This window comes from Mustelus asterias, chromosome 9, assembly GCF_964213995.1.
Source record: "Mustelus asterias chromosome 9, sMusAst1.hap1.1, whole genome shotgun sequence".
Lineage (NCBI taxonomy): Eukaryota > Metazoa > Chordata > Chondrichthyes > Carcharhiniformes > Triakidae > Mustelus > Mustelus asterias.
The window spans coordinates 88,910,151-88,933,141 of NC_135809.1; the positions used below are offsets into that span (position 1 = coordinate 88,910,151).

Here is a 22,991-nt window from a genome sequence, read left to right on the forward strand (position 1 = left end):
GCAGCAGCCACTGCCCCACAGAGGGCATCCTACCCTGTTCCCTACCCAGCTGAAAAGGTCAAATGGCACATGGCTTGATGAACCTTCCTTGGTTTCCTGATCATTGTTTTTGCATCCCCCATCTGTCCTATCACTGAAGCCAGCCCGACTGACCCCAGCAAGGCCATCCAGTTTACTTGTTTCTCTGGCCTTTGTGCTGCGCCTAGGATCCGTTGCAGCCTAGCATTGGTCACCACTCCCAATGTTGCTGCAGGGACTGAAGAGTGTGATATCCTCCCTCCTGTTGGTCGAATGACTTCTGTAAAAAAGGCTGTGTGGATCTGTCCGTGTATACATGATTTAATTAAGCTGGAGAGGAAGGTTAATAGAGACATTTTGTATTCAGGGTTGAGAGATAAAAGGGTAAAGTTGCATACACTTATGATGAGAAATTTGGTGAAGTAGATTTACAAGGAAATAGTTTGGGTTTCAAAATTTTGCAGTGGGAGATAAAAGTAAAGTTAAAGTTTATTTATTAGTCACAAGTAGGCTTACATGAACACTGGAACGAAGTTGCTGTGAAAACCCCCTAGTCGCCACACTCTGGCGCTTCTTCGAGTACACAGAGGGAGAATTTAGCATGGCCAATGCATGTCTTTCGGACTGTGGAAGGAAACCGGAGCACCCGGAGGAAACCCATGCAGACACAGGGAGAATGTGCAGACTCCGCAGAGACAGTGACCCAACCCGGGTCCCTGGCGTTGTGAGGCAGCAGTGCTAAGATAGATAGATAATAGTCTTTTCGGCTATTAAATTTCAAGGAGTGTTCAAGGGACTTACAACTTTGAAAGTAAACAGGGGAAGGTTATTAAATTTTATTTGACCGGGAAGTGAAGTTTGTTGGGTAAACATGAAAGATTTTAATATTTTGGAAAAGTTGAGCTCAAAGAGGTACTAAGGGCAATGGAAATGGAGATGATGAAGGGTGGTGCAGGGGGAGAAGGATATTTAAGGAAAGATGTTGAGCTGAATTGTGGTATGGCTGTGGGAGATATGCTGAGAGAAGATGTGGAAGTTGGAACAGCCAGCCAGTCAGACCAGAAAAGTCTTTGTTTCAGTAGCAGTTTGTTTTCTAAATTTCCTTGGATTTCCACAGCAGAGTGGGAGTATTGTGATATACCTTTAATAAAGTAACAACAGTTTTTGCCTTGGGTAACACTGGATTTTTATAGTTAAATATCTATAAAGGAGATGTTGCCAAGTAGTTTCCTTGTGTGTTCTGACCAAGCGAGCTTCATTGGGGGGATGTTTTGTAAGACTGTTTTTAGCTGTATAACTAAAATGTGTGCTTAAGTTTTTTTTTAATTTATAAATCTTCTAATTTTTAAAATCCTACAAGTGTTATTGGAGTTCTCTATTTCTGGAATCAGTAGTTTCTTTTCTCATTTCAAAATACAAAAAAAAATTATGATCAGTAAGAAATTATTCATTCACTCTGGGATTTGACCTGTTCAGCAAATAACATCTGCTGTGGTTGTAACTTACACAAACTAGCATCGTGGCTTCCAGGGTTGGCAAAGCTAGGCTCATGTCTAACTTTCCATTCAGTGGGCGGGCCACCACCTCTATGTAGCCATCAAGCCCTAGGGTAATATATCTAACAATAGCACAGGTCCAGTACATTCTATTTGGATCCCAGTTTCTTCTTGGTTATGGTGAAACTGAAATACAAAGTGACCCACCATCCTGAGTGACACATGTGCACTAGCTTTCTCAGGTTCTTATCATTTCTCCACTTAACTGCACAATTGGATCCTTTGCGTCCTTGTGCAGCTGACAACTTTGACAGTTTATTGTCCCCAAAGTTCATTCCCATTGTCTTTCAAATTCTTATTAATTTATATCACTGAAGGAATGCTGGCTATTAAATATAAATCGAGTCTCAGCCTCCCATCCTCCATCAAATGCCATCGCTACTTAGTAAAGCAGAGGCAGGCATGCCAGCAAAATGGAACAGTAAGAGAGTCATAATGAATGAATTTGTGCTGTCTGATAACTTGGCAATGAAAGAAAAGGTCCCGGATCCCATCCATAATTTGTGTTTACTTCACTGATGTCTGTTACAGCAGCAGTTAAGGTAGGAGAATTAGTATCAGCAGCCAGGGTTAGTGAGGGGAAATAACATTGGTGAGAGTTTATGCTCCCAATTACTATCTAGTGCCTTCAACTGGAAAATGTGTGTATAATCAGGTGAGAACACGATGTATCATCTACAATTTTCAGTTTAGGTTCACAGTCAGAATGATCATTTGGACAAAGTCGCGAGACTAACTACTGCCGCGTATGAAACTATATTTCAGCAAGAGATAGGATCTTCAGCAGAAGCGAAAGAAATTCAAAATCATTAACTTTTTTTTTCTCTTTTTGTTTACAGAGCATTGTCACTGCTGAATGTAAGTATCCTTTTAATTCTAAAAATAATCATATTTATTGAATTTATTGAACATGCATGTCAATGTACCTTATCAAAATAATTATGGCTGGCACGTTGATTAGCACTGATGCCTCACAGCACCAGGGATGCGGATTCAATTCTTGCCTTGGAGGACTGTGTGGAGTTTGCATGTTCTCCCCGTGTCTGCGTGGGTTTCCAAAAATGTGTTTTACTGAGCCTCGAAAATAATCAATAACCCAGCTTCCACTACTCCTATGGGAGAGAGAAGTCCAGACACAAATGACCGACTGAGAGACAAAATTCCCCCTCATCACCATCTTAAATGTGAGACTTGTATTTTGAAACTGTGCCCTCTATACCGGCTTCCCCCCTACAAAGGAAAACGCCCTCTCAGCATCTACCCATCAAGCCTCCTCAGAATCTTATGTTTCAATAGGATCATCTTTCATCCTTTTAAACTACAGTGAGTATAGTCCCATCTTTCTTCACTTTTCTTCATCAAACTGCTCCTTCATCCCAGAAATCAGCCTAGTGAACTTTCTCTGAATTGCCTCCAATGCAAGTTTAACCCTCAAGTACAATGACCAGTACTATATACATTGCTCCAGTTGTAGTCTCTCCAGTGCCCTGCATGTTTTTAAGCAAGACATCCATCCCTACTGTTATAATCTGTCCCCCTTGCCATAAGAGGCCAACATTCGATTTGCTTTCTTAATTTCTTGCTATACATACATGCTGACCTTTTGTGATTTATGTAAGAGGATACCCAATTTCTTCTATATTGCAGCATTCTGCAGTCTCTTTCTATTTTAAATATTCTTCCTGCCAAAGTGGACAACCTCACCTTTTTCACGTTATACTCCATCTGCCAAAACTTTCCCACTCATTTGACCTATCCACATCCCTTTGCAGACTTGTTGTATCCCCTCACGGCTTGGTTTCCTACCTCTCTCCATATTGTCAGCAAACTTAGTACAATCCCATCATTACCACAGATCATAATTAGTTGAGACTCCAGTGCCGATCCTTGTAAGACTCAATTATTAATTGTTTGCCAACCTGAAAATTGCCCCATTTATCCTGACAATTCTGTACTTCAGCCAATCCTTTATCCTTGCAAATAAATCGCCCCCCCCTACAAGAAGTCCAAATTAGTACAGCTATTGGTTCCCTTTAATTACCCTATTTGTTACAGCTCAAAAAACTCAAATAAATTGTCAAATCTGATTTCCCTTTCTCAAAACGATGTTGGCTCTGCCTGATTGTATTATGATTTTTAAATGTCCTACTACTATCTCTTTAATAATGGATTTGAGCATTTTCTCAATGACAGATGTTAGATTTACTGGTCTAAAGTTTCCTGCTTTCTGTCTTTTCCAATCCACTGTGCCCTTTCCAGAATCTAGAGAATTTTGGAATTTTGCCGCCACCTCTTTTAAGACCCCAGGATGCAGGCCTTCAGGGGGCTTGTCAACCTTCAGTTCCATTCGTATTCCCATTTTTTTTTTCTCTCATGATTGTTCTAAGTTCTTTCCTCCCTTTGCCACTCGCTTTTCAACTATTTTTGGGATGAATTTCATCTTTCTACTGTAAAGATAATGGGCACTATTTTCTAGCCTTGCCGTGCCTAACACGATCCCAGAAAATTGCGTGAGGGCCCAAAAAGACAGGTTTTGCGCCTGGCGCCAAATGATTTGCAGTCGTCCCAGTCCTTTTCTTTGGTGCAAACCTAATTGTGACCAGAAAGGGCTATAAAAGGGTGGGCATGAAGGGGAGGCAATTTGGGGCACATGAAGGGGGACATGGGGACCCTTTGGGAGAGCTCCAATGTCTCAATACTGGCGATCTGTGTCCGGGAGGGGGTGGGTAAACATGCCGCTGATGAGGGATGAGGCGGTCCCGATGTCCATGGTGGGAGGGAGGGGATCTTGCAATGCAATGTGAGATTGGGGTGCTCTTTCTAGATGGCGCCCATTCGCTTTGTATCCGGACTCACCAGTGTGTTTAGGACTCTCCCCTCCCAGAACTGGCGAGCAATTTACTGCTCTCCAAAAATTTCTTGTGTGGGGGACGATTGCGGTCCAGTCTGTGCTGGACAGAGCGTCCTGGTTTTCTCACTATTATGACACTTAGTAATTTTTGGGGAAAATCGTGGCTAACATGTTCAAAGCCTTTTCTTTTTGAACAATATTAATTCCCCAATATTACTATCTAAGGGATCTATGCTCCCTTTTGCCACCCTTTTCCTTTTTGTATACTTGGTGAAGCTTTTACTGTCTCTTTTATAAAATTTCTTGCAAATATTTTCTCATACTCCAATTTCTTGCTCTTTTTTTAGTCATCCTTGGTCAGTTTCTAAAACTTTCCCAATCCCCTGCCTTACCACTATTCTTTGCAGCATTGTATGGCTTTTCTTTCAATTGTAAACCACCCTTAGCTTCCTTATTAAGCCACAGATAGTGCAGCCTTGTGGTATAGTCTTTCTTCCTCAGCGGAACATAAATGTGTCGAGAGCTCTGAAATATCTCCTTAAATGATTGCCACTACTTCTCTACCATCTTACCTTTTAAAATATTTCCCTAATCCACTTTAGCCAATTCTCTCATCAAACCTTCACAATTGCCTTTATTTTAGTTTTTCAATTTACCTAGCCTCAACGACAGGACGTTTGGCAGCTAGCAGAGGAGTGAAACAGTCCAAGAATTCAAGGGTGGTGTGGAAGTTGATCAAGTGGTTCCATAGGGTTCAAAGTGATCCATAGAGTGAAAATAATTGAGCAGTGAAGTCGATTCCAGAGGATGGTGGGTGATTAGAGATTGATGCAAAAGCAGGCCAGGCTAGGGGGAAATAAGAAACAAAGTAGATATATAGCATTTGGGATGCTTGAATGGATTGAGAGTGTGAACTCTGTTTCTTCATTCTGTTCAATTTATTCGTTACTTTCAATTTCAATATTTCGCTATGCAGTAGGCTTAAAAACATTCTGGCGTCTAAATATATTATGATCAGTCAAGTAATAATCATTGACATGCTTTGAGATTCTGCAAGAACTATTAGCGCCACCTTAAGACAGATGTAATTTACTGACATCTGCTGGATCTTCAACCATTTACATTTGTGAAATAGTTTTGTATTATACCTTTGTTCACCACAAGCTAACTGGGGTCGATGCAATTGTTGGAAATGGAACAATCGTGAAGAATGTCAATCTCCAAAATTTTCTCTTATCCGACCGGAGGTTTGGTTAACACATTGCTTCACCATTCAATCCAGTATTATCCTTCAAGTATCCTCTAAGTTGAGGAGGGAAAGGAAGTTTCAAAATTGAGTGCAGTGCAAACAAAGCAGGAGGGCACAGAACAATCTAAGCATTCCCCATCAGCTGTCCTTTCAAATGTCCTCTCACTGCCAGAGATACCTTACTATTTCATTCTATTCAGAGCCTCCGTACTGACTGTCAAATTGAGGGCAGAAAACAAGGACAATCTATGGCAAGACTGATCCCCATGATGGTTGGTACGTTCCACTCCCTACGGAAAAAAAGATAAATTAGACTATTCCAATGTTCTCCTGGCCAGCCTCCCACTTTGCATCGTCTGTAAACTTGAGCTTATCAGAAATTCTGCCTGTCTGTAACTTGCGCATATTCCCACCTCCCTTGTGCTGTTGGCCTATATAGGCTTCTGTAAAGTTTAATGAATGTGCTTGGAGTTCAGTGACTTAATTATGTTGCTGTGAAGTCTCTGACAAAAAGTTGTTCAGCTGTCCAGAAGAAAAGTAGATAGAAAACTGGAACGACTGAACAGGTCACAATCATGTTAGATTCCTGTTCAAGGCAGGGGGGTTTGGAACCCTAACGTCATCATTCTTCAAATGTATAAAGTTCCTTTCAAAATTCTGTCAGATACAAGGACCTCAATTTAAGGAGCAGCTTTGATATAGGAAAAAAATAAGTTGTACTTCATTGGAAAAGGAGCACACAGATCAGAAATAGAAGTTCGGAAACATGACCAGAAGCATAGAAAGGAAGAGCTTAAGCTGCTAAGGGGAGAGGGTGATGATAGTAAGGTAGATTTTAAAAAGTTGTTTTAGAGCATAGTAAAGTGAAGGGCGAATGCGTGGGAGGTCAAAACTGGTAGATGAAAGAAACATGTGGAAGAGATTATAGTTGTAGAATTACATGAAGCCATGGAGAGATTCATAAATGACTCTGAAGATTTAAACTCAATGGCTTGATGGACAGACTGAATGATTAGAGGTAAGTGGTGTTATACATTTAAGTGACAACAGCTCCTCAATAAACATTGTTATTTTGAATCTACATGTGCAAACCACATCTTTTTCTTTTTGTGTAAAATGCACAACCTCTAACATAGAACATTCCAAGTGAGATAATAGGATGTGATCATAGTTTTGAATCATTTGCAATTTGTTTTGGGTGGAATTTAGAAGTTTAACAAAAGGGAAATGGAATGCTATGATTTTACTGATTTATTGAATTTTGTTTTGAACAGTTCCTGCCAAGCCTGGAAAGATCATGGTGACAAATGTTACCAATACATCCATCTCTCTGACCTGGGACAGACCTGAAGACATGAATGGCACCCAATATAACTTCAGCATTACATACAGTCCTGATGAAATTGGTCTCAAAATAGAAGTAGTAAACTTCACCACAATTCCAGGCTTACTTCCTGGAACCAATTACACTATCAGTGTCATGACTATTATTGCTAATGGGACAAAGAGTGAGCCTGTGGTTGCAAATATATTTACGAGTAAGTAAAACAAAATGGCCTTGAGTTTCCATTGAAAATAATTTTCCAATTATGTTCCACAACTGTGCTCATTTTGTTCTGGTGAAACTACATCCAAAGGTTTATGCAAATTCATGAGCATAAACCCAAATATATCTCACATAACAGTGTGGTCATACATAATGAGCTTGTGACTGAATTAGGGCCATTAGTCCTCAACGTGCTTGGGTGGGGTATATACAAAATAAGGGAAAAAATCTTTCCAAGTGTGGATACAAACTACAAGATAAACAGTGCTTTAAAATTTATTTAAACTAATTTCTGCAACAATGGACCGCTGACTTCATTTGACTGCTGGTCAGATGATTACTTCGAGATTCATTTGACTATGGGTGTGTACACCTGAGAATCTGGGTGTAGTGTGATGAGCACAACATCCCACCACCACCATCAATGAGTACAATTAGTGGAAACTCATCTTTCTGACGAGTTTTTTTAGGTGGTAACTATTTTAGCTAACAGGACTGCTGAATGAGCGTGTGAGATAAATGAGCATATTGTGGTATTGACACAACTCACTAACACTTAGAGGCCAATTTTATGCCTGCATTCATCACCACACCTATGGTGGGTAAGTTGTTAGAAGGTATTTAGAGAGCCAGGATCTAAGGGCATTTAGAGACGCAAGGACTGATTAGGGACAGTCAGCATGGCTTCGAGAGGAAAATCATGTCTCACAAATTTGACTGAGTTTTTTGAAGGGGTAACAAGAAGGTAGATGAGGGCATTGCAGTTGATGTCTACATGGACTTTAGCAAGGCCTTTGACAAGGTACTGCATGGTAGGTTGTTGCATAAAGTTAAATCTCACAGGATCCAGGGTGAGGTATCTAAATGGATACAAAATTGGCTTCTTGACAGAAGCCACAGGGTGGTTGTATAGAGTTGTTTTTCAAACTGGAGGCCTGTGACCAGCGGTGTGCCTCAGGGATCAGTGCTGGGCCCACTGTTATTTGTCATTTATATTAATGATTTGGATGAGAATATAGGAGGCATGGTTAGTAAGTTTGCAGATGACACCATGATTGGTGAAGAAGGTTATCTTGGATTGCAACGGAATCTTGATCAATTGGGCCAGTGGGCTGGCAAATGGCAGATGGAGTTTAATTTAGATAAATGCGAGGTGATGCATTTTGGTGGATTGAACCAGGGCAGGACTCACTCAGTTAATGGTAGGGTGTTGGGGAGAGTTACAGATCAAAGAGATTTGGGGTACAGGTTAAAAGCTCCTTGAAAGTGGAGTCACAGGTGGACAGAGTGGTGAAGAAGGCATTCAGCATGCTTGGTTTCATTGGTCAGAACATTGAATACAGGAGTTGGGACGTCTTGTTGAAGTTGTACAAGACATTGGTAAGGCCACGCTTGGAATACTGTGTACAGTTCTGGTCACCCTATTATAGAAAGGATATTATTAAACTGGAAAGAGTGCAGAAAAGATTTACTAGGATGCTACCGGGACTTGATGGTTTGAGTAATAAGGAGAGGCTGGGTAGACTGGGATTTTTTTCTCCGGAGCGTAGGAGGCTGAGGGGTGATCTTATAGAGGTCTATAAAATAATGAGGGGCACGGATCAGCTAGATAGTCAATATCTTTCCCCAAAAGTAGGGGAGTCTAAAACTAGAGGGCATAGGTTTAAGGTGAGAGGGGTCCAGAGGGGTAATTTTTTCACCGAGGGTGGTGAGTGTCTGGAACAAGCTGCCAGAGGTAATAATAGAGGTGAGTACAATTTTGTTGTTTTATTTAGACAGTTACATGGGTAAGATGGGTATAGAGGAATATGGGCCAAACCCCCAAGCTAGCTGGGACTAGCTTAGGGGTTTTAAAAAAAAAGGGCGGCATTGACAAATTGGACCGAAGGACCTGTTTCCATGCTGTAAACCTCTATGACTCTATTAGCAAGAAAATGAAAGACGGGCACAAAATCCCATGGGAATCAGGAAACGTGATTCTTACTGGTGATGTCCCAATCTTTTTTTTTCCACACCCCATGCCAATGGCATAATGAGGTTCCTACCCACAAATATAAGAACTTCTTGTACTACATTTAAATAAATTTGAATATAATTAACTAGCTCCCAGCACATGATTTTCCCCCCTCCACTCAATATTCATACTACTTCATGAATCAGTCGAAGTGATTTTCTCCCCCCCCCTCCCCCCACACCCAGGATGCAAAGGTAAGTATAGTCCTGGGGGGGAGGGGGAGGGGGGGGGGAACATGTCCTTGGCACAGCCCCCAGCACAGGTTGTCATTACCAACCTGGTGCTGCAAACCTGACAGGGCTAACATGTGCGAATTTGTGCCAGGGAACATTGCCAGGGGTGGACCTTCTGGCGAGATTAATTGGGTGGTGGGTTCCCATCACGTGTGGTGGGTGGGGAAAGAATGCTGAGGATTTTTCGGGGGGTGGGGGAGGTGCAGTAGGGGAAACGGAGGGAATTGGCTGTGACGGGGGAGTGCCCATTGAGGGAGGAAACTTGCAGTGATGGGGGGAACTTGCAGTGATGGGGGGGTGGGGGGCAGACATTGAGGGGAGGAACTTGCAGTGAAGGGGGCTCCTCACATTGTGGAGGGGAAGCTGGCAGTGAGGGGAGACACCTGGCAATGGGGGGGTGGGTAGTGCCACAATACTGCCATGGTGGTTGTTGGCTGGGCAGGAGCGGGGCTTGGAAGGGAGCCCCCGATGACTGTGCCGGGAGGAAGGGTTTTTTTTTATTTCATTACTGTCACAAGTAGGCTTACATTAACAATGCAATGAAGTTACTGTGAAAATCCCCTAGTCGCCACACTCGGCACCTGTTCGGGTACACTGAGGCAGAATTTAGCATGGCCAATGCACCTAACCAGCACATCTTTTGGACTGAGAGAGGAAACCGGAGCAACTGGAGAAAACTCACGCAGACATGGGGAGAATGTGCAAATTCCACATAGACAGTGACCCAAACTGGGAATCAAACCCGGGCCCCTGGTGCTGTGAGGCAGCAGTGCTAACCGCTGTGAGGCAGCAGTGCTAACCACTGTGCCATCGTGCCATCCCACGGGATATCGGGAAAGCCCCCGATATCTTTGTGATGGGGTCGGGGGTGGGTGCTGAAGGTGCTTTTAACTCTCTACCTATCTGGACATCCTTTAAAGATGCTGGCTCTGTCAGGCCTTGCCAGACTGACAACGTAAACCATGCCCCAAGTTTTTATTGTTGGAGTGCCAGCAAATCTGGTCTGAAAACTTGGCTATGCATGGAGAGATGTTTGCCAGTTTTCAGTCCGAGCTGGATACTCTGACAAATTATGGGGGAATCTGCCCTTAATATTCCACATTATTTTGCTCTATTTGATTTGATTCTACTCTGATTAAGTTGTTATGCATGTGTAACCATGAGTAAATTCCAGGTGAAACCTTGTTGAGTTAAAACCACATTTGATTGGTATGAAATGTTCACCTTATGAAATAACTATACAGTTCTGTTATTGGGCATTTTGTAAACTCTGTATTGGTTTGATTCAGATTTACGATGCACACCCACTGTCTGCCACACTACCTTTCCAATCTATGTTGTTACCCATCTGATGGCCAATATATTATGGCTGAAAACATTATAACCCGCGTGTCTGTTGTGTTTCATTGCCTGACATCCTTGGCTTCAGAGGTTAGGGAAAAAACATTGAGGGGGATTTTGAGTCCACGTTAGCCATGAGCGTAAATGGCAATGTGGACCCAAATATTGCGCAGGTTGGAAAACGAGATTCTTGCCGGCAAGATCTCGTTTTCCAGTTCACACTGCCGCCGCTGGTGATGTAATGAGGTTCACGCCCAGGATGGTTGGGAACCTCAATTCAATAAATTTAAACCTCATGAACAGACCATCCTGCCATCACTTCCACCCTCCAAGGATATTGAAGCCACACCAGTGCAATTTACAACAGCTTTTATAAAAATAGGTGTTGGATTGATTACGTCTTTGTTTATGTACTGGTATTCAGCTGATGAAAACATAACTTTACCATTATTACATCATTACTGTGGAGATGCCGGGGTGGGCACAGTAAGAAGTCTTACAACACCAGGTTAAAGTCCAACAGGTTTATTGAGAATCATGAGCTTTTGGAGCACTGCTCCTTCATCAGGTGAGTGGAGGTAGGTTCACAAATGCGGCATATGTAGGCAAAGACACAATTGCAAGATAATTACACGTTGGAATATGAAGAATGGTTGGAATGTGAGTCTTTACAGATACAAACAGTGTGCATGGAGAAAGAGATAATCACAGCGTAGAGGTGTGAATTGTCTCAAGCCAGGCTCTTCAGCTAATGAGTTATTGGACAACAGAGGCAGTAACATATCAAAGTTGTCAAATTGAAAGAGAAGACATGGGTTAGACATGAATTAACCAAGATGTCAACTTTTTTGGCTTGGGAGTACTATTTGACTAGAGCGATTATTTGGCACTGAGGAAGGTGCATTTGGGAATCTTATAGGATGTTTCAGCATATTTGAATCATTTCAAAGTATCTTCTCAAGGAAGTCAGGTCATTGTTGAGATAATTTTGATTGTCAGTCCAACATTAATGGACAGGAATTAAAGTGATATGGATTGATTCTGCTCATTTTATCATGGATCAGCAACAAGAGTGGAACAGGTGGCAGTGCGAGGTTGATGTTGTTCTCAACATCTCATTACTATTGCAGAACCAAATGTTGTGACCAACGTAATTCTTGTGAATCGTAACACTTCAGCGACTCTGCGCTGGTCCCATCCATTAGATCATATGTCTGAGCACAGATACAGGGTGGACACCATTGGAATTTCATCTTCATGCATTATTGCTAGTGAGTCCATTGCAGTGGCACAACTGAACCATGGGACCAATTACAGTTTCAGAGTTCACACTGGCAGCATATAATACATCGGCAGATCCGACCACAGTCCCTCTAACCATAGGTAAGGAAGCAGCTGAATATGAATTTAGGATTAATAAGGGATCCCCGGGATCATGATGGATGGGTAATACTGCAGGGAGTCTTTTCTTCCTCAGTCCAACAAAACAGTAACCATGAACAAAATGAAAACATCAAGCTGAAACCTATTTTGAGCCGATGGAATTAAACTCCAAATTTTCTAGAACTGGGATTGAGTTTGAACGAGACACAATCTGTGTTGGTAGCTGGAACTAGTTTGAAGTTATATTTGTTTAATGCTTATCAGCTCTCTCAGCATAGTGGTGGAGGAACTCTTATGTACTGGAGTGAAATAAGGAATCCAAAAAACTAGAAAGAGAAGCCTGTGGTGCATTAGTTAGCGCATTTACTGATAAGTGTTTTTCTTTTAAATATTCATTCATGGGAAGTGAACATGGGTCACAAGAATTACTGGCAAGGCCAGGATATGTTTCCAGTCCTTAATTTTCCTTGGGAAATTTACTGATGTGCTGTCTTCAACTGCTGTAATTCTTATGGTAGGACTTTCCGCTGTAGTGATTTGTCCAACTGAGTGGTTTGCTGTGCTATTTAAGAGGGCAGTCAAGAGTGAAGCACATTGCTATGAGTCTGGAGTCACACATAGGCTAAGCCAAGTAAGGACGGCAGATTTTCTTCCCAAAAGGTCAATAGTGATCCAGATGTTTATTGTACGTCAATTGATAATTGCTTCATGGCCATCATTTTAATTCCTAGTTTAATTCAAATTCCATCAGCTGCTATGTTAGGATTTGAACCTACGTCCACAAAGAATTAGCTTCAATCTCTGGATGACAAGATCAGTGACATTATCACCATGCCATGACTTGGTGTTGACATGGCAACAATTACAGGAACTGTGAATGTTGCCAGTGTTTTAACTCCTTGTGTTTTTCTTTGAGTGAACAACTTGGTCTGAGTAGTCCAGTTGCTGTATCTTTGGAGATGTTGAATGTTGTACTTGATTGCAAGTTCAAAGCTGTGGGAGTAAAATATTCCTTGTGATTGAGAAACTGGTGATTCAGAAACTAGAATGGTCAGGCAATAGTTTAAGGTTTTTGTTACACAAATTATGTGTAGAATGTTGAAATGGGCAGCTTATGTATCCTCAATTTAGGAATATGATGTATGTTATTTCTGTTGACCAGCTTTTACTGACCGTCTAACATCCAGTGGCTTGCCTGTTACTTTACCTTCCAAGCCAACATTAGAGGTAGTGAGGCCTTTGCAGAAAGGGAATCCTCTAAGAATCACAGAATGAATCGAAACTGCAGTTAGATCCTATTATGTACAACGGATTCATAGCACTGGGAGAACAAAACTAATCAGATTCGATTTACCTTTGTCAAATGCATTTGTTTCCAGCTTATCAATTTTTGCTGTAAAGAAATATAATGCAGGTAGGGTCTGTATGTGCAAAGTGATTGCGGAAAAAGTCACAAATGTGTGGACAAAGGTTCATTCATGAAGATGGTGTGCATGTGCTGAAATCATAGCACTTATGTAAAAGCGAGAAACGTCATATCTTGACATTTGTGTCCGTTTTGCATTTTGCTTTCAACATCATCCGGAGAGCATTTTGCAAGAATTTGCTTGGTATATATGGTCAAAAGAATAAAAGCTTGTTTTGTTTTCTTCCAATCCATCTTTATTCCCTACTTGGGTATTTGCATCTCCAGTGAGCAGGTTGCTTTTTCATCATTTTGTCAACTGGAAACAATTGTTCATTTGATCTTAACCCACAATTTGAGACATTCGGCTTGGTATCATATTTTTCTGTGTCAAACCTTCCTCTCCCAGTTCTGTCCAAGCCTGGAGTTATCGCAGTGATGAGCTTTATTAACAATTCAGTTGCGCTGAGCTTCAGGAAACTGACAGACATAAATAACACTCGATACAGTTTCAGCATTATGTACGGTTCTTCAGCATTATGTACATATCTTCTAATAGGAATAGTTCTGTTATTGAATGGACAAATTCCACCACAACAATTAAACCAAAACCTTGGACCAAGTACACCATGTCTGTGACCAACTTGTTCCTGGTGCTGTGAAGATTGAAGCTGTGCTTAAAAGCCAATTCACAAATCTCTGTGTGGATCTCGATCTGAATGGACTGTGTGCGTGAATGATATACCCAATAAATGATCCACTGTAAAGAAATTGAGAACTTCACTGGCTGGGATATTTTTAAAAGTTTAGATGAATGGTTACTGACAGATGCAAAATTGGTGTTGGTGAATTATGTTACTGACTGCTGAATGGTATATAGCTGGTTATTTGGAATGTGTTGGGAAATTAAGAAGTGTACTGTGGAACATAATTATTGGTTCCAAGCTTGTGATAACTACATTGCATTTTAGAAGTTAACAGGTTCGTGGTGAAATGGCTGGTTGATTTCTCAGCAGTATACCATTTAATTCTTTGCTATAAAAGGCACTGCACATAATTTGGCCTTGATGACAACAGTCAAACAGAAAACTGAGATGGCACAGTTGGGATGTGATAGCGGTGCTCTTGTATGATAACAACACGCTTGGCATCTTCAGTTATTGAGCTGTCAGCCAACAAAGACAGTAGTTTATCATATTTATCAAGATATGCAAGACCTGGTGGGACACGAATTAACTAAGCTGTCAAGTTGTTCAACTTTATTGTGTTGTGGAGCAGTATGGAAGATGATGATTAAATAGTAGTGAGGGAGAAATGCACAGGGGAATTTGACAGCAAGGAATAATATTGTTACACCATGTTAAAGGATATTCTCGAGCGAGTTTAGATGCCTGCGCTTGCCCATCCGGGACAGTGGAAAGGAACGAGTAAAATGCATTTGTTCTGCTGAAGGTATCATGGACCATTGACAGGACTGGAGAAGGAGGAAGTGTAAGGTTAATGTTATTCTGAACATCTCATTATTATTTACAGAACCAAATGCTGTGGCCAACTTAACCTTTGTGAACCACAACACCACTTCAGTTACTCTGAGATGGGACCGTCCATTAGACCATAAATCTGAGTACAGATACAGGGTGGAGACAAATGGAGATCCAACTTCAAATATCATTGTTACTCATGAGTTTATTACAGTGGCACAACTGAAAGCTGGGAGCAAATACAATTTCAGTGTGTTCAGACTGACAGCAGACAATACATCAGCAGATCCGACCACAGTCTCTCTGACAACCGGTAAGGAAGCGGTTCAATTTGGCTTAGTAAGTGTTCATCTGTGATTGCGATGTTTGGGTAATACTGGCGGGAGACTTTTCTTCCTCAGGCCTAAAAAGCAGCAACCATGAACATAATGAAAACATCAACTTGAAACCTCTTTGTCACTGATGTAATTAGCCTCTTGGTTTTCCAGAATGGAGATTGGTACATGTTGTGTGTTTGTTGCTGGAAAGAGTTTAAAGTTATATTGTTCCATGCTTGTCAGCTTCTGAGCTTAGTTATGGAGGAATTCTTGCATACTGGAGTGGATCTGTGGAAGTAGACACCTGTGGTGTATTGTTCAGCACTTTTACTGGTTGTAATATATTTTCCCTTAAAATATCCAGTCATGGATGGTGACCATCACTGGAAAGGCCAGTATTATTCACCCGTCCCTCATTGCCCTTGACTTGATTGCTGATGATCTGCTGTTGTTAATTGCTGCAGTTTAACCGTCAGAACCTTTCTCCTGTAACGTTTTGTACAAATGAAGTGGTTTGCGAGGCCATTTAAAAGGCAGCCCAGTGACCCATGTTGTTGTGCATCTGCAGTCACATGTAGGCCAGGCCATGCCAGGTGAGGACAGCAGACTTGCATTGAACAGTGTTGAGACTTATTCCTCCTTTGGTTTGTGGAGTAACATTGATGATTATGATTAATTGGTACTGAGGCGAGAGTGTACAAGCATTTGATAGGATGCTTCTGCATGTTGGCATCATTTTATCAGATCTTCTCCAAGATATCAGTAAGTTGATGGGAAGATTGTGATTGCCCGTCCAGCTTGTGGACAGGAAAAGTAGCAAAATGGATTGATTCTGAAGAAGGTATCATCGATTATCAACAGGAATGGAGTGGGGTATTGTGAAGTTGACGTTATTCTCAACATCTCATTGTTATTTACAGAACCAAATTCTGTTGCAAACTTAACCCTTGTGAATCGCAACACCACTTCAGTTACTCTGAGATGGGACCGTCCATTAGACCATAAATCTGAGTACAGATACAGGGTGGAGACGACTGGAGATCCACCTTCAAATATCATTGTTGCTCATGAGTCTATTACAGTGGCAGAACTGAAAGCGGGGACCAATTACAATTTCAGTGTGTTCACACTGACAGCAGACAATACATCAGCAGATCCGACCACAGTCTCTCTTACAACAGGTAAGGGAATGGTTCAGTTTGTTCAACAGAAGTTTGTCCATGATCGTGATGTTTGGGTAATATCGGAGGGAGTCTCTTCATAGAATCCCTACAGAGCTGAAGGAGGCCATTCGGCCCATCGGGTCTGCACTGAACCCAATCCCACCCATCCCTAACCCCGAAGACCCATGTATTTACTCTGCTCGTCCACCTGACACCATGGCCAATCAACCTAACCTGCATATCTTTGGACTGTGCGAGGAAACCAGAGCACCCGGAGGAAACCCATGCAGACACAAAGAGAATGTGCAAACTCTACACAGACAGTGACCTAAGCCGGGAATCGCACCCAGATCCTTGGCGCTGTGAGGCAGCAGTGCTAACCACGGTGCCACCATGCTGCCCATCCTTTTCCTCAGTCCTAAAAACCAGCAATCATGAACAGAACGAAAACATCAAGTTGAAACCTCTTACTCACCGATGCAATGAGCCTCTCGGTTTTCCAGAATGGAGATTGAAATTGTGCTGGATACATGTTGTGTATTTGTTGCTGGAACGAGTTTAAATTTATGTTTGTTCCATGCTTGTCAACTCTCTGAGCTTAGTGACGGAGGAATTCTTGCATACTGGAGTGGATCTGTGGAAGTAGGCGCCTGTGGTGTATTATTCAGCACTTTCACTGGTTGTAATATATTTTTCCTCAAAATATCCATTCATGGGTGGTGAGCATCACTGGAAAGGCCAGCATGATTCACCCATCCCTTATTGCCCTTGACTTGATTGCTCGTGAGTTGCCGTTGTTAACTGCTGCAGTTTAACGGTCAGAACCTTCCTCCTCTAATGGTTTGTACAATGAAGTGGTTTGCTCGGCCATTTAAAAGGCAGTCCAGTGACCATGTTGTTGAGTGACCCTTGTTGTTGTGCATCTGCAGTCACATGTATGCCAGGTGAGGACAGCTGACTTGAATTAAACAGGGTTGAGACTTGTTCACCTTTTGGTTGTGGAATAACATTGATGATTATGATTAATTCATACTGAGGCGAGAATGTACAGAGATTTGAAAGGATGGTTCAGCAGCTTAGTATCATTTTGTAAGATCTTCTCCAAGAAATTGGTAAGTTGATGAGACGGTTGAGATTGCTGTCCAGCTTGTGGAAAAGAAAAGTAGCAAAATGTATTGATTCAGGTGAAGGTCTCATCAGTTATCAGCAGGAGTCGAACAGGTGGCAGTGTGGGTTTGACGTTATTCTCAACATCTCATTACTTACAGAACCAAATGCTGTTGCAAACTTAACCCTTGTGAATCGCAACACCACTTCAGTTTCTCTGAGATGGGACCGTCCATTAGACCATAAATCTGAGTACAGATACAGGGTGGAGACGACTGAAGATCCACCTTCAAATATCATTGTTGCTGATGAGTTTATTACAGTGGCACAACTGAAAGCTGGGACCAATTACAATTTCAGTGTGTTCACACTGACAGCAGACAATACATCAGCAGATCCGACCACAGTCTCTCTTACAACAGGTAAGGAAGCGGCTCAGTTTGGTTTAATAGGAATTTGCCTGACATCAGGATGGATGGGTAATACAGGCAGGAGTCCTCAGTCCTACAAAATAGCAACCAGGAACAGAATGAAAATATCAAGTTGAAACTTCTTGCTCACCAATGTAATTAGCCCCTGGGTTTTCTGGAATGGAGATTGAAATTGTGCTGGATACAATCTGTGTTTGTGTCTAGAAAGCATTCAAAGTTGTATTTATGCCACGTTACTCAGCTCCCTCAGCATCGCAGTGGAGGAATTGTTATGTACTGGAGTGAAACTGTGGAAGGAGAAGTCTGTGGTGTATTAGTCAGCACATTTACTGATTGAGATGTATTTTTCTTTTAAATGTTTCTTCATGAATAGTGAGCATCACTGGAAGGGACAGCATTTGTTGCCCGTCCCTAATTACATTTAAAATGACTGCTGGTTATCTCATTCGTTAACTGATCTGATCTGACTTTTTTGCTGCAGACATTTGTACAACTGAGTGGTTTGCTCGACCATTCAGGGACAGTCAGGAGTGAACCACATTGCTGTGGGTCTGGAGGTTATGCCTGCTGAAGCCAGCAACCTTCCTTCCCAACTGGATATTAGTGAAGCAAATTTTTGTTTGCAACATTGGTAGTTTGATGGTCACCATTTCTGGAACTAAATTTAATTTCCAGATGTTCTCACTGAATATAACTTTCCCCAGTTACTTGGGCAAGATTTGAATTCTTGAACCCACAGTTTAGCCGGTGTCTCTGGGTTACTTGTGCAGTCGATATACAACTTCCACCAACACCCCAGTTTTTGGGTGCTGTAAAGTTTACTTTGAGACCAGAATTAGTGGCTCCTGATGTGTGACAGTTGCATCACATTATGGTCACTGGTAAATTGCTGGTGACGCTGTTGGTTAATTTTCATCAATATATCATTCGATCCATTGGGATATTGATTGATTTTGATCTGGGAGACACTGTACATTCTGTTGCTATGGTGTCAGCAGTCGAACCCAAAACTAAGATGACGAAAATGACATGCATGGAGTATACTTTTATCTGGAACCAAAATGTTGAGTTGTCTGGAAAGCGTTTCCATACTCGTCACTTCTCTCTGCATAGTGATGGAGGAATTGTTGTGCACTGTGGAAGGAAAGACCTGTGATGGATTAGCACATTTACTGATTGAGATGTACCTATCTGTGAAATATTCATTCATGGGTGGTGAGCATCGATGGAAAGGAACGCATTTGTTACCCTCCCCTAATTGCCCTTGAGAAAATTGCTGCTGAGCTGCCGCCTTTAACTGCTGCAGTTCAGCTGGTTGGACTCTTTTTCTGTAATGGTTTGTGTGACTGGTTGGGTTGCAAGGCCACATTTGAGACCGTCAAGAGTGAACCACACTGCTGTGTCTGGAGTCTAATGTAGGCTAGGCTGTGCCATCTAAGGAAAACAGATTTCCTTCCCTAAAGTCATTAGTTAAAACGATTTTGCAACATTGATAGTTTCATGGTTACTACCACTGAGAGTAGATTTGTTCCAAATTATTAACTATATACTAATTTCCCAGGCATGGTGGTGGGTTTCGAAACCTTGTACCCACATATTAGCCTCGGCCTTGTTTACTGGTGCAGTGACTAGTGACCATGCCTCGACATCCCCATTTATTTAGTGTTCAAAGGTTTACTGGAAGATGTAATTAGTAGGTCTATAACTGTGACAATTGCCTCATATTATGGTAACTAGCGAGTGGTTTTTGAAACAGGCTGTTGACATGTCACCAATGCACCATTTAATCCTTTGGAAGATTGATGGCTTTTGACGGAGAAGACACAGCATGGAATTCTCCCTTGATGTCAGCAGTCAAGCACCAAACCAAGTTGGCATGTGATGAATGTACTTTTATGTGGATTGAAAATGTTGGCCTCTCGAGTTGTTGAGCAGCAGAGAGAGTAGTATATCAAAGTTGTCAAAATGAGAGACAAGACCAGTGTTGGAATGAATTAAGCAAGCTGTCGACTTGTTCATCTTTTTGTTTTGTGGAGAGGCATTGACAATTGCGATTAATTAATACTGAGGGAAGTGTGCACAGGGGAATTTGATAGGATGGTTGCTTAGTTTGAACCAATCTTCTCAAAGAAGTTAGTTAATTGTTGTGATGGTTGAGATTGCGAATCCAGGAGAGCAGAGAGGAAAAGGTTTGGACAGGATTGGTTCCAATGAAGATATCATGGATTATCGACAGAAGTGGCAGGAGAGTGAGGCCGATACTATTCTCAACATCTCATTATTATTTACAGAACCAAATGCTGTGGCCAACTTAACCCTTGTGAATCGTAACACCACTTCAGTTTCTCTGAGATGGGACCGTCCATCAGACCATAAATCTGAGTACAGATACAGGGTGGAGACGACTGGAGATCCACCTTCAAATATCATTGTTTCTCATGAGTCTATTACGGTGGCTCAACTGAAAGTTGGAACCAGGTACAATTTCAGTGTGTTCACACTGACAGGAGACAATACATCAGCAGATCCGACCACAGTCTCTCTTACAACAGGTAAGGAATCAGCTCAATTTGGTTACTAAGTGTTCATCTGTGATTGCGATGTTTGGGTAATACTGGCGGGAGACGTTTCTTCCTCATTCCTGAAAAACAGCAACCATGAACAGAACGAAAACATCAAGTTGAAACCTCTTTGTCACTGATGTAATTAGCCTCTGGTTTTCCAGAATGGAGATTGAAATTGTGTTGGGTACATGTGTGTTTGTTGCGAGAAAAAGAGTTGAAAGTTATGTTTGTTCGATGCTTGTCATCTCTCTGAGCTTTGTGATGGAGGAATTCTTGCACACTGGAGTGGATCTGTGCAAGCTGATGCCTGTGTTGTATTATTCAGCACTTTTTTACTGGCTGTGATGTCTTATTCTTTAGAATATTCATTCACGGGTGGTGAGCAACACTGAAAAGGCCAGCATTCGCCCATCCCTTATTGCCCTTGACTTGATTGTTGATGAGCTGCTGTTATTAACTGCTGCAGTTTAACTGTCAGAACCTTTCTCCTGTAATGTTTTGTACAATGAAGTGGTTTGCTAGGCCATTTAGAAGGCGGTCCAGTGACCCATGTTGTTGTGCATCTGCAGTCGCATGTAGGCCAGGCCATGCCAGGTGAGGACAGCAGACTTGAATTGAACAGTGTTGAGACTTGTTCCTCCTTTTGGTTTGTGGAGTAACATTGATGATTATGATTAATTGGTACTGAGGCGAGATTGTACAAGCATTTGATAGGATGCTTCTGCATGTTGGCATCATTTTATCAGATCTTCTCCAAGAAATCAGTCAGTTGATGGAAAGATTGTGATTGCCTGTCCAGTTTGTGCACAGGAAAAGTAGCAAAATGGATTGATTCTGATGAAGATATCATCGATTATCAACAGGCGTCGAACAGGCGGCAGTGTGAGTTTGACATTATTCTCAACATCTCATTATTGTTTACAGAACCAAATGCTGTTGCAAACTTAACCCTTGAGACTCGCAACACCACTTCAGTTACTCTGAGATGGGACCGTCCAATAGACCATAAATCCGAGTACAGATACAGGGTGGAGACGACTGGAGATCCACCTTCAAGTATCATTGTTTCTCATGAGCCTATTACAGTGGCACAACTGAAAGCTGGGACCAATTACAATTTCAGTGTGTTCACACTGACAGCAGACAATACATCAGCAGATCCGACCACAGTCTCTCTCACAACAGGTAAGGGAATGGTTCAGTTTGTTCAACAGAAGTTTGTCCATGATCGTGATGTTTGGGTAATATTGGAGGGAGTCTCTTCATAGAATCCCTACAGAGCCGAAGGAGGCCATTCGGCCCATCGGGTCTGCACTGAACCCAATCCCACCCATCCCTAACCCCGAAGACCCATGTATTTACTCTGCTCGTCCACCTGACACCATGGCCAATCAACCTAACCCGCATATCTTTGGACTGTGCGAGGAAACCAGAGCACCCGGAGGAAACCCACGCAGACACGAGGAGAATGTGTAAACTCTACACAGACAGTGACCTAAGCCGGGAATCGCACCCAGATCCTTGGCGCTGTGAGGCAGCAGTGCTAACCACGGTGCCACCATGTCGCCCATCCTCTTCCTCAGTCCTAAAAAACAGCAATCATGAACAGAACGAAAACATCAAGTTGAAACCTCTTACTCACCGATTTAATTAGCCTCTCGGTTTTCCAGAATGGAGATTGAAATTGTGCTGGATACATGTTGTGTATTTGTTGCTGGAAAGAGTTTAAATGTATATTTGTTCCATGCTTGTCAATTCTCTGAGCTTAGTGGTGGAGGAATTCTTGCATACTGGAGTGGATCTGTGGAAGTAGACGCCTGTAGTGTATTATTCAGCACTTTTACTGGTTGTAATATATTTTGCCTTAAAATATCCATTCATGGGTGGTGAGCATCACTGGAAAGGCCAGCATTATTCACCCATCCCTTATTGCCTTTGACTTGATTGCTCATGAGTTGCTGTTGTTAACTGCTGCAATTTAACGGTCAGAACCTTCCTCCTGTAATGGTTTGTACAATGAAGTGGTTTTCTCGGCCATTTAAAAGGCAGTCCAGTGACCCATGTTGTTGAGTGACCCTTGTTGTTGTGCATCTGCAGTCACATGTATGCCAGGTCATGCCAGGTGAGGACAGCTGACTTGAATTAAACAGGGTTGAGACTTGTTCACCTTTTGGTTGTTGAATAACATTGATGATTATGATTAATTCATACTGAGGCGAGAATGCACAGGAATTTGAAAGGATGATTCAGCAGCTTAGCATCATTTTGTAAGATCTTCGCCAAGAAATTGGTAAGTTGATGAGACGGTTGAGATTGCTGTCCAGCTTGCGGA

General features: G+C 42.0%; 1 protein-coding gene across 1 annotated transcript in view; it reads left to right on the forward strand.

Annotated features, from left to right (window-relative positions):
* The window catches only part of ptprja (protein tyrosine phosphatase receptor type Ja), a 213,824-nt gene that overhangs the window by 33,226 nt on the left and 157,607 nt on the right, over nt 1–22,991 (forward strand). The window contains exons 2-3 of the mRNA XM_078220483.1: nt 2,414–2,432; nt 6,949–7,212. Of these exons, the coding sequence (XP_078076609.1) occupies nt 2,414–2,432; nt 6,949–7,212 (283 nt within the window). The remainder of the gene's footprint in view (nt 1–2,413; nt 2,433–6,948; nt 7,213–22,991) is intronic.